Source organism: Pieris brassicae, chromosome 6, assembly GCF_905147105.1.
Source record: "Pieris brassicae chromosome 6, ilPieBrab1.1, whole genome shotgun sequence".
Lineage (NCBI taxonomy): Eukaryota > Metazoa > Arthropoda > Insecta > Lepidoptera > Pieridae > Pieris > Pieris brassicae.
The window spans coordinates 18,856,313-18,875,600 of record NC_059670.1 but is presented as its reverse complement, the minus strand read 5'-3'; the positions used below and the strand labels follow the sequence as shown (position 1 = coordinate 18,875,600).

The 19,288-nt window shown below is 31.7% G+C and overlaps 1 protein-coding gene across 1 annotated transcript in view; it reads right to left on the bottom strand.

Annotated features, from left to right (window-relative positions):
- Positions 1–19,288, bottom strand: part of LOC123710947 (protein O-mannosyl-transferase TMTC1-like) — a 105,880-nt gene that overhangs the window by 53,201 nt on the left and 33,391 nt on the right. The window contains exon 2 of the mRNA XM_045663287.1: positions 16,957–17,491. Coding sequence (XP_045519243.1) covers positions 16,957–17,252 — 296 coding nt within the window. The 5' untranslated portion in view covers positions 17,253–17,491. The remainder of the gene's footprint in view (positions 1–16,956; positions 17,492–19,288) is intronic.

Here is a 19,288-nt window from a genome sequence, read left to right as displayed (position 1 = left end):
CAGACCATTACGGAAGATGTCGATTGTTAGCAACTGTAAACCATGATGGAAAAGCTAGCTGCTAAATAACCAAGGCTAGTCAATAGCTCTAAGCCACTGCTGCTTCACGGCAATGCTAGACCATACACTGCACAACAGACTGCTGCCGAATAAGAAGAGCTTCAATTGTAATGTATAAGACATAGACAGTACACTCCGGATCTTGCTCGAACAGATTACCATTTTTTTTGAAATTTGTATAACTTTTTGCAAGGGAAAAATTTTAACTCCGATGGGGCCAAAGACGAAACCACCTTCAAAGATTTTATTGATTCCCGTCCAAATGATGTTTTAGTAAAGGGATCTATGAATTACCTATAAGATGGAAAAGTGAGTAGATTAATTTGATGAAAAATCTACTTTTTGTTGCTCCCATACAAAACGCCAATTTCATATGTATTAAGTACAAGAACCTAATAATTAAACACTGACAGGACATAATATTCATGTGATGTCAGTGTTGTCATAACATTGATTGAAATCATGAATTTCAACTCTATAAGTAAAAACACTACACATAAAATTTACCCATTCACATGACATTTATTATTTAATAATTAAAAAATATAATTTTACCGTGACTCTATAACGAATAATTTTATGATGCTTAAAAAAGGATTTGTTTCGTTTTTTTTTAATTCTACATAGACGTTGAAGTTGAATTTGTAAGTAGAAAGAGCAACAATGTCCGTCGAAAGTTAGTTAATTGCCGAGAACGTTAGGCAGGGACGGTACAGCATGAGATCATCGATCTTAATATCTCGAGATGTAATTAAAACTTTGCTTGCTCATTTAAGTTGCTTAAATTAACTTTACAAACTACTGTACTTAGAAAATTCTGCAGTTTTGTTTATATTAGTCGTTGGGACAAAAGTTAATTTGGATACGCAAAGTTTTCTTCCATTTTTAACCTGTAAAAAACAGGAAAAGTTCACAGTATACAAAACAGAATACACGTTACTCCTTGCTGACCAATCTTAATGTTTAAGGTATAATAATTAATATATAATAATAATAGTAATCATTATCAGAAGTAGATCAGAAAAATTATGTGTTCTATACACATAGATTTTTTAACAATTTTACGTTTAGTACAAATAGATTCAATTCGTTTTCCGTTTATTTACAAAAATGCCCACGCGCCGGTTATTATTAGACATAATTTAATTTTATAAATTAGGTAGCAAATTAGAATAAAAATTATTTGTCAAGAATCATTATTAAGAAACAAATTCAAACGTAAACGTACAGACTGTCACATAAAAGAAAACAGGAATTTCCTTCCATTCATTAAGTTCAAACGATCGCGCTGTATTATTTCTTTTTAACTCTCAGTCCATATAATTTGCTCAAACAAAGGCCGCTTGATTTGTTAACGGCTGAATTTTATACACACTTTCCTTCAACAATGTATGAAAACGACTCGAGCTTGAATTATTTCGAATAATTTTGTTTTTCTTTTGTTGTTGTATGGAAATAAATCAGTTTTAATTCTAATTATACAAAAATAAAACAAAATGTATAACATAGATTAATGAATCTTTAGTAAACCAAGAGTTATAGCATCACAGACTACATGCTTTAACCTATGGTTTGGCCTCAGATTTCTGTATCTGTTTCTTGATCTACGTATATTATATATAGAAAATTAGATTATCTATATATAGGAAATTCCTGTTTTATTTTATGTGATAGTCTGTACGTTTACGTTTGAATTCTGAATTTGAATTGATTCTTAATAATGATTCTTGACAAATAATTTATATTCTAATTTGCTACCTAATTTATAAAATTAAATTATATCTAATAATAATCGGCGCGTGGGCGTTGCTTTTTATTCACGAAGTTACCCTTTTGCATCCTGCCAGCAAACACTGACCTCTCAAATTTATTCAATACAGATTATGAAGCATTGATCACAGGTAAGCAATTATTTTTTGTTGGTAATTATTATTAGTTGTTAGTACTAAAGTTTATAATAATATTGTTTGTTTAGCCTCTCCTTCTTTCTGTGTAATGTTATTGTTTAACTTATGAGCTCACCCAAATCACAATCGCCACTTTGAAAATAGAAAAAAAAATTGTTTGAATAAAATGATAGCGCAGATCAATTGATTGTTTTCTAAAGTAAACTTTATCTTAATACGTTTTGTGTTATAGATGTTGTAGTGAAACTCGTTATGCTAGTGTAACCCGTCAATATCTACATCTGAAATCTACAATTCAACATGTTTTACGTTAATTATATGCAGAAGTGGTTTTGTAAACAAAACTAAGTAGGTTTTGTAGTAAATTAAAAAGTTTAATTACAACATTCAGGAAATTGCGCTTTGTAGAATAACTTAAGACAAAAACACTGGTTGTTCATTGTTTTAAAAAAGATAAAAGTTCTTCCGCGTTAATTCTCGAGAGAAGAATAAAAAATGCCCGATAGATCAATTAAAGTTGGATGGGAAGGGTTAATTCCTTTGGTAACTCTTTGAGAATTAATTTAACTTACCAAAAGCAACAAACTTATGATTAGATTGAATTGTAGCGAGGTCAATAAATTCCTGTAATTTATTTATAAGAGTTGGGTAGCTCACCTGATATAATGACTCATGGGCATGTATCAGCAGATTGAAAAGTGGGATTATTAAGAAGTTCTAATATTAAATACGAGAGAATCATATACTATATGTATCCCGAATTAGTATACACATATATTTATATTGGCATACATATATAGGTTAATGAATTCTCAATGACTTAAGCCAATATTGAAAAAACTAAAAAAACATGGCTATTCATTTGTTTTGTTTATATAAACACAGCTACATATATTTACATCGATTAGAACAACATACCGGTTATATTGACCAAAATAACAACGTCATCGGCTGTTACGACTATCGGTTTTACAATCAAATATGAGTAGTCCCTGTCGATATGAGTAGGCAATGTCTTTATAACAGATTTTGACTGTAGTATAAATGAAAACAAAAGAAGTGAATTTTGTTTTTGGAACTCGGGAATTAGCCCGAAACATCTCGATTATTAAAGGACATAGGGACATTAATAGCTCGGGTCTAATTTAATCAGAGGTCGGGTCTCATGAAAATTAATGCGTCTCGCAAATACTCGTTTAACCCAATAGGAGCGAGATTATTTTCTCAACAATTAGTGTGACGGCTCCTTTTTATTTTTGTATGGCTTAATGAAGAAAGTAAATGTCCACGAATAAAATCTGGCAAATACGACGTGTGAAGGTTTTAGATGTAAGCTATTGTCGTATCGCGTTGATAAAGGTTAAGATTCTTCCAATTTTATTTATATTAAAACGACCGCTTTTTTATTTTATCTGCTAAATAGATTTTTGGAGATGGAATTTAAAAAAAATGGATATTTTATTTGATTTCTAAATGTTACAAAAAATCAGGTATTGTAAAAATGTATACCATCCCTAAATTTTAGAGAATATAACTTAAATAAAAATTTATTATTGTTATTTGTAATTAATGTATTATCAACTCAAGATTTAGTACATCCATCAGTCAAGACTCTTTTGAAAACAATAGTTCAAACGCCAAACCAAACAAGACATTTCTCGTACAATTAGGACGAAGTTCGATTGACTTGGAAATCTAGTAGGTCTCACTATATGAGCGTCAGATAGCGTGTTCCAAGCATCTACTTATATTAAACAATTTCCTCTTAGAAAAGTCTCGTGATGTATGAGTTTATTATACGGCATGCATATTACGTTACGATGATGTAGTGCTTATGTGCAGTAATAGAGAATGTTAAGGTGAAATTTAAATTGAGAAACGTTCAAGTTTTGATAAATCTTGGTATGTTTAATAAAGAGGAAGGATGCAGTTTTGTTTACGATCGCCGTCAGTTGTTAATTCTTAATAGAATTTAGTTTATACGTTATTTTATTAACATACGGGTAAAGAGAGTATGTGTGAAAGAGAACAAAGAAGAGAACTAGAAGATAGAAGAGTGTATGTATTTCGGGCAGTATTACTAAATTACTTTTTTTAATATACTTTTATGTAATTATAGTTGGACATCTTTAAAAGTATTTTTTGTGAATAAATGAAGTGACGCGTAGCAAATAAGAGTTATTTTCACTCTTATGTATCATAAGAAAGATATAGAAAATTATAATATTTAAGATGTTTCCACGTGAAGTAAAGAATCTGAACCTTAAAGAGGTGATATTTAAACGAAACAATCTATCGCTTGTCTGTGATTGGTTCCTTATCTACCTAATCTCCTTAGATTTTGTTAAAAAGTATGCAACATTTTATTTTATAGCGATTTTATATTATTTATAGCAATACTTCCATCTATCCTACGATTATACAAAGGATGTAGCACATGCTATAAACTTTAGTTACAAAACTTTAAAACTACCGATATTTCTTTGAAATAACTGAATATTCTAGCCGAACAGGGAATATCGGTTCAGCCAATCGTAGAGAAGCATTCATATATCAATTCACAATTTGATGGTTTCTCTTTAAAATATTAGACATGATGCGTGTAACTTTTGCGATTTTTTCAATAGTTTTAATATGTTTATTTTCTTTGTTTAATTTTTATCGTGTATGGGTGAGAATGTATTTGTTTTAAAATCAGTGTCAGTAACTTAAAGCGGAGTTTGGCCGATTATTGATTAAAGTGGTTATTCTGATTAATATCACCGGGTTGAAATATTACAATATCGAGATAGCACTATTCACAATCTTTTAATATATATGTCTGATCTTATTGCAGCATTTATATCCAAATTTGGAAACATTTAAGAGGAAAAAACCTATTTTATGAGCATGAATTATACGGCATTTTAAAAAACCGAGCTCTATAGGGCGCACTCGCATTATAAAGGAGTCTATTCAAGGAATCTGGGTCATGAAGATTCTCAAGACAATGCTTTGGATGTGATAAATGACACTGTGATGAGTTGGAAAACGTTTGGGATACGTTCAAATAAAATGCTAAGATATTGCTTGGAAGTAATTATTTCACATCAAGTGGCCATCTCCATGGTGACCAGTATTCTACTATTTTCTATTATTACACAAGTGTTATTTATAAATATTATTATATATATATACCCACATGACGGAGAAAAAATACCCGCGAAACCAAAGAAATTTTTCATCAAAGTTCGTTTCCTTTTGTCGTATACTATATAAGATTGTTTTTCGAATCACATATCAATATTTTCCATCTTGAATATTAGCTGTGATATACCTTAATAATGTCCTCTTAAATACACTTTCATCAATAGCCGCTATTAAAAACAAGTGCGCTATGGCTTACCATTCGATTTCTGTAGCAGCTTCTTGTTAATTTTTTCTTAATAAATGTAGCTTGTCTCGGACACACGCTGTCGATTTTAGTCTATGGTTATTTTATCACGGTATTGTGTTCATCGTATGAGAGCGTGTATTAAGCATGCGCTTATTAATTAAAAGTTATGTGACAGGCTTGATTCCAATGCAATTCTCTTCAGTGTTACAGTAGTAGTGTAGTTCTAAAAGTGTTTTAATAATTATACATCTTACGCGCGTATAATGAATATTAGAGGTTAGCGGTGCAAAAAAGTGAATGCATTTTTATCTAATTTAGGGTTTACGCTACAGAATAGCTAGAATGTTCAATCTGCTGCAGGGCCCGAACAATCTTGATATTTTTTCGTATCGCCCATTTTTTTAAAAAATAATTTTAACTACTGCAATCAGCAAAAGCATATATGATTTTAAGGCAATTAGACAATGCAAATTATAATTTTTTTTCCGTACCTAGCTAACTATCAAACGCGGCTAGTCATGCCCATGCAATTATAGGAAGGCCAATCTATTTCTTTCATTCTAGATATATTTTATTAACTTTTTTGTATTTTTTTGTAAACTTGTTCACACCCTATCAATGCAATTGGTTATAATTTGTATATATTTTTTTTATATTTGGCTTTGGTATGGCAGTAAATAATTAAATAAATAATATCAATGTGTCGAAATTCTGCTCCAGAGTGTGAGGAAACATCAAATACCGGGTCTTAGATAAAACGAGCGTTATCTGACGCAGGACTAACAAATTAAATAGCGTTCGTGATAAATCGGCTATATGTTATCCGTTTGCGGAACACGTATATCGCCTATCGATTCATGTCCCATATATTATATTGACTCATATTTCCAATTGCTTTTTGTTTTATAGAGGCATAGAGAAATTGAATAGATTCGTATTGAATCCTTACCTAATATAACGAATTTTAAAACGCCAAAACAATAGATAGTTTTTTGTCAACGCCAGAGGAATTTGTGGAGAATATTATTTCTTAGAGTATATTTATTGTTTTTTTTATATTTAAGCATCAACAGCTAAATAAATTATTTATCTTCTTCTTCTGGTGACACTTTATTGCCAAAGGTTGGCTGTTAACAAATTGAATTGCCGGGTATCTTGCGCTAGTCTAAAAAGTTCCTCGGTGAATGTAATATCAGTTTACTCCCGCAACCGACCTCTTCCTTAATTATTTATACAGACATTAATAAAAGTGACTTCATTAATATTGTGTGTTCAATTGCCGATCACTTAATTAACTCAAAATATCTATAATATTCATATAGGTCAACAACTCATACACTGAACATGAACATCAACAGAAAAGATGTTAAATTGATTCAAAATTTTTATTTACTACCAGTTCGTAAGTATAGGTCGTAAAGCGGGCAAGAAGAACTGGTAGGAAACTTTCCGCCACTTTTTTTAATCGCAAAGTTTTGAGTAATACGAAAAGTTTGAACTGGCGAAAATCAAGCCCAAGGATTATGATAATTTAAATAATCGTCAAATATAAAAAAAAATACATAAAATAGGAATTATAATTTCAACTAGGCAAAGATAAGAAGTTCTAGATTATAAATATTAATTTAAATTCTCATTATAACAGAAGTTAAACTTGTCCTGAGTGGGCTAAAGGATAATTCACTGTTAAATACTTTTAATTAGTAATTAATTTATCTTATATCACGATAATTATACAGTGAAACGCAATACAACATCAATAAACATTTTTATGATCTTAAGAAAAAAATACTATTATCTGTATTTTATATTTTATCTGCGATTATACATAATTATGTTTTGTGTGTATCATGTGCGTGAAAAAAAGGTTGATACTACTTTTCTATAACCAGCTCTAATAGAAAACTGCGGGTACTTTCGGCACGGGATTCACAAGTTTAAGTACCTGCATACTTAAACGCGTAGTGAGATAGTTACATATATACATGTGTATTTTTAAGTTTTATTTTAAGTGTACTAAATATTCGAAATTTGAATGTCATCTTTCAATTATCCCTGTATAATTTTAGTATTAAGAAGATTATAATTTTTATACAAATTTTACCAAGACACTATTACTAGAAGGCTATGTTATTATTAAAGTGTACTCTAGAGTGACTTAATAAAGTGTTGTAAGAACATTTGTAAGGATGTGTAGCGTAAAACATGCATTAAGAAATGCAGCGCATTGCAGTAATCGCGTCACGCGAGTACGTTGTTGTGGCTACGTTTTAATTATAAGCTTAATATAGCTAATATTAGGCATAGAGCTGCAGCGTGTAACTCTGAGTTTTGAGGTCCGGTCGTACTCCAATTGACTTTCTATACATGTGTTCATTTAACACTGGCTCGGATTTGAGATTTGCTTGTTTACTCACGATGTTTTCCTTTGCCGTACGTGTCATCTCATGAGAGTCTTAATTAATAACTTGTTCTGTTATAATAGTTAATTATTTAATACGAAATGTAATAATAATAAGCCATACATAGGATAAATTAGTTATAGAAGCCGCGAACTCAGCCAATGTATTCAAAATATAATTAAAAACAATTAAATAATGGATGAAATGTCAAAATTTATAATCTAAGAACACTGCGTAATAAAACCCCGTGCCTTCGCAAATTTAATCACTCTCGCTTGACAACGCGTATAATTGTAAACTGTGTTGAGCAGCTATATATCTATTTGCCACAGCTAAAACGCTATTGTTACATCTTCATAGACTTACTAAAACACCTTAGATCACAAAAGAGCAGATGAACAGAGATGATGAATTTTTATCAGCAGTTTATCGTGTTACTTAAAATCTATATATTCCTCAGTCAATTGTAAGTCATTAAATAATAATCTAATAACTAAATACTTAGCTGTCGCGTATCAGCAAGTTTCTTTATTCAAATCTATGAAAGCGAATATAATTTTCTTAGTCTACAAAGTTTTAAAAGTTGGATATTAATGTCAAACAACGTCGAAGCTAATTATTAATTAAGAATTGCCGGTCACCATTTTGATTATAGTATGATTAGTCTACAGGCTCACAGATAACATTTGGGTTAACACCGTATACTCTCTATGTAGTAAACGCTCTCAAATCTATAAGCAGCTTTATTCCATCTATTGCTAACCGTCAATATGGCACAAATTTTTATATCGTTTATTTGTAAGGACAGATTATATATACGTGTAGTATATTGCGAGAACAGTGTTAAGTAGCTAAGCTTTTTTCTGTTAAAAGTCGCATGTTGACACACCGGCATCTATATGTTGTTAAGCAAGTGTAAAAAAACTCAAAGCCTTAGTTCATATTACTTTATTTTTGTGTACACACATGTCCATTTACTGAGCTAGATCTTGGTGATTTATTATTAAGATTTACAATTTGTTCCTTGATTGGTTACATTTAAGCATTTAATGTATATTTCATTTTTTTGACGTTCATAAGTGTACATTGTGTTACCTATATGTATAAATGATTTTTGACTTTGACATATTTTAAAAAGGATTATTTATGTCCAAGTGCGATGAAAAGTAAAGCTTAAAAACACAAGGTATATAAATGAATCTAAGCCATGACAACTCGGTGCTTTAGACATACCCTGATTCAGGTATCAATGTACTATAACTGCTACATTTAAAAAAATAATTAAAATAAGTAAACTACACTCTCCGTATAAAAACTACGCCTCGTAGCAATAAAGAGATATATTTTAACCGAGCAATAGACAACGTAAAGGTACGGTTAGTAATCTAAAGCCTTTGTGGGAAAGATATAAAGAATTCTAAGCAAAACCGAGCACCAGAGGGCACTAATGTGGATTCGTATAGTTGAGTTGTTCACATTAAACTCCGTGTACACAGATACTCACGCGATATCTTAGCGCTTAATCTACTAAAGTGCTTTAAATTTGAGGTAAGCACATACAAAGAAGGAAGGATTGAAAAAGGTTCTATTTCAAAGAGAACTAGAGCTCGTTTAAAAAGCCTTGAAAAGGGTCGAGTGGATCAAATAATCTGTTTTGGTGTTCGCATTACATTAAAGGATTTCCGCTGTGTAATTTCTTTATTTAAGATTTGAATGAGTGTGTTAATTAGATTTTGTTTATTTTACGGCCAACGAAGTAGTCCTTTCCGAAGTGTAAAATATTTTTATTTATTTATTGCCACTTCGTTGCATTACAATATAAAAATTAAACATAATTAAATGAAAGCAGGACAACTGGCGGCCTTATCTCTAAAGATCACAAGATACAAACAAAAATGTAGGCAAGAAGTGCAAAAATACATATTACATATAGTTATTAAGACAAAACTAAATATCAACAAAAAAAACAAATTAAAGCAAAAAGGTTACATGAATAAAAACAGTAAAAATATATGGGACGTTTGTATGAATTCAATTGTATTTTCAAAATAGTATATCAGATTTTTAGAAAGATAAAGATAAAATTTAACAACTAATTTTATGTTAATGAGACTGTCTCGTACTCGTAGATTAAATCTGCTTTTATTTTAATATAAGTCTAATACTGATGTCTATCAAGTATAAACGTTTTCTATATAATACACAGTTTATGTATATAAATATCAATCTACTGTAATCTACTAAACCCTCTCGATGATATAACGCGCGAACAGCTCAAGTTGTACAAGAGTTTTCAACTAGTTTCGGTCTTACGATAGAAAAGATTTTGCGGTACACAACTGTGTCGTGTGGCTGCTAAACTTGCTAACTATTTTTTAAACTACTACTTACGATCGCCAATCAAACTAATAATTTGATTCATCGGATATTGTATGGTCATAAAAGTATATAACATAACTAATGTTTAGCTATCCCTTGGATAGGGAGATGCTCTCACTATTAGCAGTTCAAACTTCAACTATACGTAATTACGATTATTTGAGAGACAGGGAAACTAAGAAAACTGCTTTGAGGACACAGAATAATTTTATCAGTGAATAACCTACCCTCTGCACTACGGAATAAGGTTAAATTTGGTACTACAGCATTGAAGGCGCAAATAAGTCATGACATTATCCTTCACCGTACATGCAAGTGTCATTGATGCTCTTTTCAGCAATTTAAACACTCAAGCAATGCAGGGCTTTATGACAAAGCTGAGAAGTTGATCAAATTTATTTCAATTTGTCATGTGGTAGTTGTAGTAAAAAAAATCAAGACAGTAAAACAAATAATTTGCCCATTTCCCAGTTTTGAAGCTAAAATATTTTTCATAGAATCCCATACAATTTCAATAAACTCGTATATCTCGAGGCCAAACATTTTAAATCTCTTTGAGGATAGAAAACTATTTAATTTTTTTGTGGCGCAGGCCTGCTATCGCTCACTGAAAGTAGAATTTCGATTTTAACACTAAAAGGTTTCTGAAAATATTTCAGATTTGTTTTGTAATTATTATTTGCATTTTACAGATTTCAGTTTATTTTTGTAAATAATGTATTCACGAATCATCTTATACCGTAGAGAGATTTACATTAGAGAAGTGTAATTCAAATACAACAAAGACAGGTGCGTCTGGTGTAATATTACATAAGTCGGAACTGACTTTATTTGATATTATCACTTGACATATAGACTTGACTTTAAGACCTATAGACATACTTCAACGATACTTAGGTAATACACATCCTAATTAACTTTTTGATGCTTTCATATTAAATTTACTTTAATTAATTAACATAACTGACTATATCGATATCCAATCGTTATTAACCTTTGCCGATTTTCACTCCAAAGTGAACTTTTCTGTACAGCCCGTCATCAGGTGTCCCATCGATCTATGTCAACGAATTTCTATTACACAAAAGTAAACCTAACCGTCTGTGCATAAGTGACGAATTTCCGTAAAGTTGCTGCCATCACACGACCTGATGTTGAGTGGTGTGCAATTTTTGATGCAACGTGTCGACATCCATCAGTGTCAGGGCGGAATAGCCAATAAATTGTAGCATACTGTTGCTTTCCCTGTGCGGGGAATATCAAACGATGTATTGCTCTTTGTTTTTAAAACTGTTTTGGGAATGGCAGGATATTTTATTGCAGTTTATGATTGCATCGCCAACTTTCGGAGGGCAAATGCTCGTCAGAATCGCCGGCATTGTTATATAAATATTATTATAGCACGAACGAAACGAATTATATTACTAATATATAAATATATATATATATATATATATATTAAAGTAAAGTAATATATACTACGGATACATATTATAGACAAGATACCTCTAGACATATACAAATTAAAAATATAAAACTTATTCTTACTATAATATTATTACCCTCAAAGGTGTTTTAACCTTAAAATCGAAATTATCAACACAATCTTTAGTTTGAGTCACATATTATAAACATGTAAACGCGCTCCAATCGGATCTACTATGATTGTACTATGCTATGTTTAATTTACTAAGTGAGCCGATCGTGGCATACTTAGTCATTATATCTGTTAGGTGTTGGTTAGATATAATTAATGTAATATTATAAATAAGAGTGACTGTGTGATTAGATATAAAATCTTAAATTCAATTATATTATTTAAATTCTCGTTTAGTTTCTTGCAGCAGTGTTCGCCTAGTGGCTTCAGCGTGCGACTCTCATCCCTGACGTCGAAGGTTCGAACTCTGGCTGTGCCACTGGAGTTACATTCCATGTGTGCATTTAACAATCGTTCGAACGGTGAAGGAATCGTGGGGAAACCGACTTGCCTTACAGCCAAAAAGTCGACGGCGTGTGTCAGGCACAGGAGGCTGATCCCCTACTTGCATATTAGATTGACAAATAATCATGAAACAGATACAAACATATGAGGCCCGGAGATAAAGGTTGGTAGCGCCACTGATTTATTCTAGTCTCGTATAAGATAAATGTTTAATACATTAATCTTTCAAATTTTTTATAAAAAATTATATTTTTTTATATTATATTTGAATTTCAAAAATAAATTGAATGAAATATAAAAGGAACAACTTGTATAACCATAAAATTAATCACAAATTGGTATAGTGCTGCGTCACCTAATTGAGGTACTCGTGCGGTTAGCGGTGAGCGGAGCGGGCAGCGGGGGGATTTGATTAATTTGTTTAATTAAAACGAGGATCGTATGCCCCTATAGCGGGAATTATTTTTATCCCGCGTTCCGGGTCGGCTGTCAATCTAATTAATGACCCTTTGAAGGGTTATCGCCAATTGAGGTATCAAAATTTGGCATTATTTCCAATACCGAAATAATCCTCGCAAATAAGATTTTATGTGTAATTTTAATTCGACAGGATGATCCTTTCCTAGACGGAAAATGTTTTTTATGCTGTGTGACGTGACCGTGAGATAGGTTTATTACAGATTTGATTCCGGCTGAAGCAATAATTGTATTATCGTAGAGAGCGGATAACATATTTTCCAATAATGGTGATGGTTTTTCGTATTTATTTATTTATTCGTTTCCTATTGAAATTTCCGAAGGAGAAATTTTAATTAAGCGACTAATTTATAATTAAATTATTTTATTAATTAAAACACTTACCAATTCCAAGAGGAAGTTGTTAATTCAGAACGGATTTTTCTGCGACTTTTTCAAAGAAAACTTTTCATTGAAATTTTTAACTTAAGATTTTGTACCTCTTGAAATTGAACCGAAGACCTCCAAGTCAATGTGTTATCTGGGAAACCCATCATTAGCCTTGTATAAGACCACATTGTTTATCATATTAAATTCGCGTTAATATCGCTTTATAAACATACAATAGCCTAAAGCTAAAAGATCCTTTAAACCCATCAATTATAGGGAGAAATTTTCAACATGGGGATTAATCTGCCCTCTGTAATAGCCCGGTCTGCTCCAACGCGATGAGGGCGGTTATAATATCATTTACTCGCGAAAATTACAATTCTGAACCATCTGTGTAATATACCTTTACTAAAATGTTTTGTTAATTAAAATATAGGCGGAGATTCTGATAACACATTTTTACAGGTTTACAGGTGATAGTTGAGGATTATACGTATATAAATAAAGGGCTTAGTTTTGAAGTAATTATTAGTATCAATATTATCAAATGCTAACAGCTGGAAGCATTCAGTATTTATATGTATTATGTATGTGTAAAAAAATCGGATCTTCCCACGTACTTCCGTATGTCAAATAGAATACTTTTTGACTAACGGAAGTCATACGTAGCTATGAATGTGAGCTACGATGCTACGACGTAGTGCCTACGTTACGACGTAGTAGCTACGCTACGCTAACTTCACTGCGTATATATGTTACGCCACGTGCTGTGTTTTTGCAAAGAGCATCGATGCAGTTGTTTAGTTATTTAGTATTCTATTGTATATTGACTGCTATTAATGAATTCTTCACAAGATTTTCTTATCGGAGCATTCCGCTACTAGCAGATCGTCATAAAGTATTGATGAACGGTATTTACGTGAATCTAGCTTACAATCTTGGCCATACAATTCTGCGTAACCGTCTATCACTTGTATTTAAAAACAAGTGATATGTTCGTTTCAGGTTTCCTCTTCATCATACGAAAAAACTTTAAATCCATCTTTGTTCTCAATAAAGTGCGTGCTCCAACTACCATATATCTTTCGTTATTATTGTTATTCCACGCAATGCGGACTAAGATGGTTGCGGCTACATACAAGTGTTTTGTAAAATGAAATCGCAGGGAATTAAATCTTCTCTCCGGTTCTGGAGTGTGTAAGGAGGAGTAAATTTATAGTTGTTTAGTTATTATTCAGTAAGTTGCCTTCATGGATTTTATATTTGAAAGATATTTAATGCACCGCTTCGAACGCATAGCCAAAGTGTTGGCTTTTAACCACTTAGATAACTCGGTAATATTCATGTAGTCGAAAATGTAATATTAATTCTTTTAATGTTACCAAATGTACTGCTAATGCTCTTTTTTAAAATTCATGCAACAGTTTTATGAAACTAAAATCGTGACCGCGACCGCACCGTAATTAAGTACGAACTAGAACGGAATAACGTCAGACCGCATTGACGCATCATTCATTGGATGAACTAAAATCAGAATATTAGTAAGTAAATTTTTAATTACACTTTTTTATATTAAATTTTAACTTGCTACGTTGGGACAAGCCTTGGCTTCCCACGGTTGGATATATTTTGAAAATAAACTAGGCATTTAGCATTCTAACGACGTAAGAGTTTTTGAGATTCCGTACAGATATACAAAACACTCCTCTTTATGATATTAGTCTGTAAAAAAACACCTTTTAGATCTGCCACAGGTATTGTGTCAGCTAAGAAACCATTGTGTGCTGACACGCGACCTAAAGCATGCCGGTTTCCTGAGAATGTCTTCACTCACATAGACAGAAAGTCCATTGGTGCACAGCCAGGAATCCGACCTACAACTTCAGGGATTGCCACCCGCAGAAGTCACTAAACCAACACTACCTTCCAGCTTTTATAGTTTCTTTTGAAATATGCTAAGTATACAAAATAAGTGTGTGTGTTCACGCGAAATATTATGATAACATTCTGGAAGTTGGAATATTCGTGGCGTCAGTAATTCCACGGCTCGCTGCCTCATTACACTGTTTAATTGGTTTTATTTATTATTGTTTTGTTTATAACCATGTTAGCATACAAACCATGATTTCAAATATCAATATTAGTTTATGTTATGAAAAGAGTACATAAGTTGTCGTATTATCGAATGAAAACTTTATATATAGGTAATCGTGACATTATCGCCTAAGTTCTAACTTCAAATAACTATCAAAGGTATTGTAGTTGCTGTACGAATGGCCAGTGTTGAGGAAATGATTCACGCTTAGGCTGTGGATTCAAATCGGAAGACGAAATGGCAGGCGACGAGCGACTATTTAAACTTGACATAAATAATGTAAATATGGAATTGTTTTGTATGCATAGTAAATAATAATTTTATCCTCTATACAAAAACCATCAACATCAGTAACTTTCATGTTGAAAACCTTAAAAAAGCAGGTCGTTTCTCGCAGATTTCTCATCTTGTATTACATTTGAGGCTTCTCGGCTCAGTTTACTTCTTTTATCATTGCTCGAGAAAAAATGTGTTCTAAGGAAATTTAATATAACTGATATCCTTTATTAAGAAAATGACTGAGGAAAATAGGAATAATTGAGGGAGTCTCAAGGTCATTTCAATGTTTTCAAATTTTCTTTACCTCTGGGTATATTATAATAAGAAAAATATGCCACTAATCTTTATAATAAATCTGTTAAAATCACATTTGAAAATAATGCAAAAACGAATAAACGTGATGTTATTACGTAGAACATGAAGAATTATTTTAAAAATGTCTATATTAAAAGTTATAATTTTATCAGTATAACTTGCTGGCATCTGTCAATTATTAATATATATTAATACTTTTCGATCTCTTATAATGGTTACTAACAACTTTTAAAAGTTTTTCATCTAAAATAGAATAAAGTAATATTTCCATGCTTAAATCGCAAATATGAGACATCACTTACAAAACATAATATTCCCTTTCAGACGAGCTTTAAGCAAAACATCGGTCAAATAAACATCATACGGGAAATAGCTTTTAGTTGTAGCCGTTATGTGTACTTAAATTTACAAGGTCTATTTTCTAATGTATATGTACATTTATATTTTTGTCTGCACTATGACAGTGTGCGAGTCTTATTTTGAGACATGGAACCTACATCAGGTTCCATGCTATATACTAATACTTGCTTGTACGCTAAAGCATCGTGAGGAAGCAATTTTTTTAGTAACGCCATTAATTTCGAACACAATCTCCTTCTATTTTCAAAGTATAATTTAAATTACGTAAATTAAATAAAAATTTAAGGTATCCCTAGCGAAATTATGCTCAAAAGTTTTGTTTTTATTCAATCTTCCCGCAAAAGAAATATTGTTATAATGTATATTCGCTAACCGAATCCTCTTAGATGAGACCATAAAACATAAAGAAAGTGTTATTTATTATCTGAAACTGTAATCCAGTGGCGCCATCTATCACCGAGGGCTATTCCCTTAGCTATTATCGCGGAAAATGACATCGCCGTTTGTTTAACACCAAGAAAACAAGTTCTGATTTGTGAGGCTCGGGACAATACGGCTAAAATTAAAGTACACCCGCCTAAACACATACAATGGCTTGCGCGTTCATTCCTCTCTGCCGGGTTATATCGACCCAAGAAGTTAAGGCAAATATTTGCATTTCGTTATATTGAAATATTTAGGCGGATTTAGTTGTAATGCTTTACCCTAGGCCTGAAATGTTGTATGTTTCATCTTTCATACAATTTAGATACGTTTCATGCAACATATACACGATATCGACGTTTTCTCTAGAACTACATTTGAAAGGTTTTATCGTGATTAAAATATGTAAGTGATAAAATAACTTAATTTTTTCGTCTACCTATATTTATACCTAGTTTATATCGTATATAATATATATAAAATATATATATAAACTATAATTATCAATAATAAGTACAAGTTTGTCTATTCGTAGTTGGGAAATGCTTTAAAATATATTTTTAAATACTTACCTAAAGGTGATCGTTGTTAACGGCCTGTATGATTTATGGCTATGTGGATCAGACATCGGGGTGCCCCAGAAATCATCTTTGAATATCCTTAACACCGAATTGGCGCCGTTCACGTCCCCATTAGACACGATAGCTGGGATATCATCATGGACGAAATCGCCATTCAGACTATTTGAGTAGATCAAAGCGCCGACCGAGGCGACCAGAGCGTACGTCACCCACTCATTTTCACAAACACTCCTCCATGATTTGGTAGCCGCTTCTTCGCGCACAGATGGCAGGGGTCGACGTCGCATTTTACTCGATTCACATGTTTACACTTCAATAACTTATACTAATGAAAGTCTTATGACACGTTAAGCCTGTAGAGATCTCATAGCCCGTTTATCAGGGGTGATGGATCACCGGAATATAAATCAACATAGTGGGTCAGTCGACCGCTAATGTCGTATTCATGAGCCCTAAGCTCGGCTTTCAAAAGATTTTCCTTTGTCGTTTTCGGCTTCTCAACTTCGCCTTGTATCAATAATGCGATCTGAAACAAAGAAATTATATATTATATAATTACTTTAAGTATGACGTATGAAGTTCGTAAGTGCATGCTAGTATAATTGATTACTTTTGTAACAATAATTGTCTTTTATTTCACACTTTTACGCATAAACACATTTCTTTTTTGGAAAAGACCTCGCTTTCTTTATTATAATCTAAATATGATAAACGTCGATATTTGGGTTTAATACATGGTGTTTTCGTTGATACATAAATCCAATTCGTACATAACCGCAATGGAATAACCTGAAGGTAGTGACTCGTAGGCTTATCAACTGGGTTTACTCTTGAAAATAATACGAATGTCCTACAGTTTTATAAGAGATGTTATTTCTGTTTATAGACTTGCTGTTGCCGAGTCCGTTGGTGTGGAAACGAGTAAACATATATACTGAAATCTCAAAAACAGCAGCAATGGATCTTCATATTTGTTTAAAAGGAAACAAAAAAACTAACAGTATTTTCGGAGATTCATACAAATTCAAAACATGAGATTTAAATAATGTTTTGAATGTTTAATATTTCAGACTTTTGTTAAATGTTTTAAATACGGTGTTATACCTATTTTTATATTTTTAATATCTTATATTTTTATAGGAATTCAACAATCATTCATTTCTATAGATTATCTATTTGAATAATTTGTTCTTCGACGATTTTTTCGTAACCTACTAGATTTGCTTTAATCATATGTAACTATAGAGATTTTTACATCAACAGGATAATTTTTTGATGATACATACATTTTGTGTAATGTTTTACAAGGATTATCAATGCAGATTAATTTATCATTACTGTTAAATATAATTTCCTTCTAAATTTAATCATACGTACAACGAGAGGCGTCAATGGAAGGCCCCCATTTCGCGTCGCATCTGTAATGCTAATGTAACGTTCTAATTCCCCTAACTACTTCACGAATTAAGGCCTCAACGTTTAATTAGTTTTGCAAACGCTGATAACGCAAAACTATTTAAAGAACCTGCTTTATACCTGTATATGATATGGATATATATTAGGAAAAATTCTAAGTGTATGTAAATATATGTTTAAACAAAATAAATGTATAAAAGAAAGTCCCTCATCACAAGAGTATTGGGAAATTTATATATTTAAAAAAAATAATCTGCATTTGAATAATTTATTTTGCTAATAAACATAGTATAAACGCGTATAAAAATATATAAAAATCAGCGTTATAGCTACTGAGAAATATGTCGTAATGTCATAATAAGCGTCGGGGGTCTTTGGTTTAGCCTTTGGAAGTTACAGAATACCGACACTAATATCTAACCTAACCAAAGGTTCAAGAAACCTACTTTAATATTTGTAATGTCATTTATAGTATAACATAAGAACAGCTTACTTTGCTTGATCTTATAACAGGAGTATTGGATTCGATTTCTGTGTCAATAATTCTAATGGGCATCCAACAAATTAATGTAGAAATGTTAAGCAAACTATAAAAGTTTATTTCAATTCTATATCGATAATGTTGCTGTCAAATATATATTATATAAACGATATTGATACAAAAGAATCTGTAAATATATTAAATAATTTACTACGCGTCTCATAAGGATTCATCTTGTTTAGAAGTGAGCTTTAGATAATTTGACATTTTCCACATTAGTGGCGGCATTTTGACACATATCTTATTCATCATATTTTCACGATGCGGTCTCGCAAATAATTTATCATATCCTGTCATAATAAAACCGGTTTTAAGGAGTATTCTAAATGTTTATCGTAATAAAGCTATTTGTTAACATTACTCAGT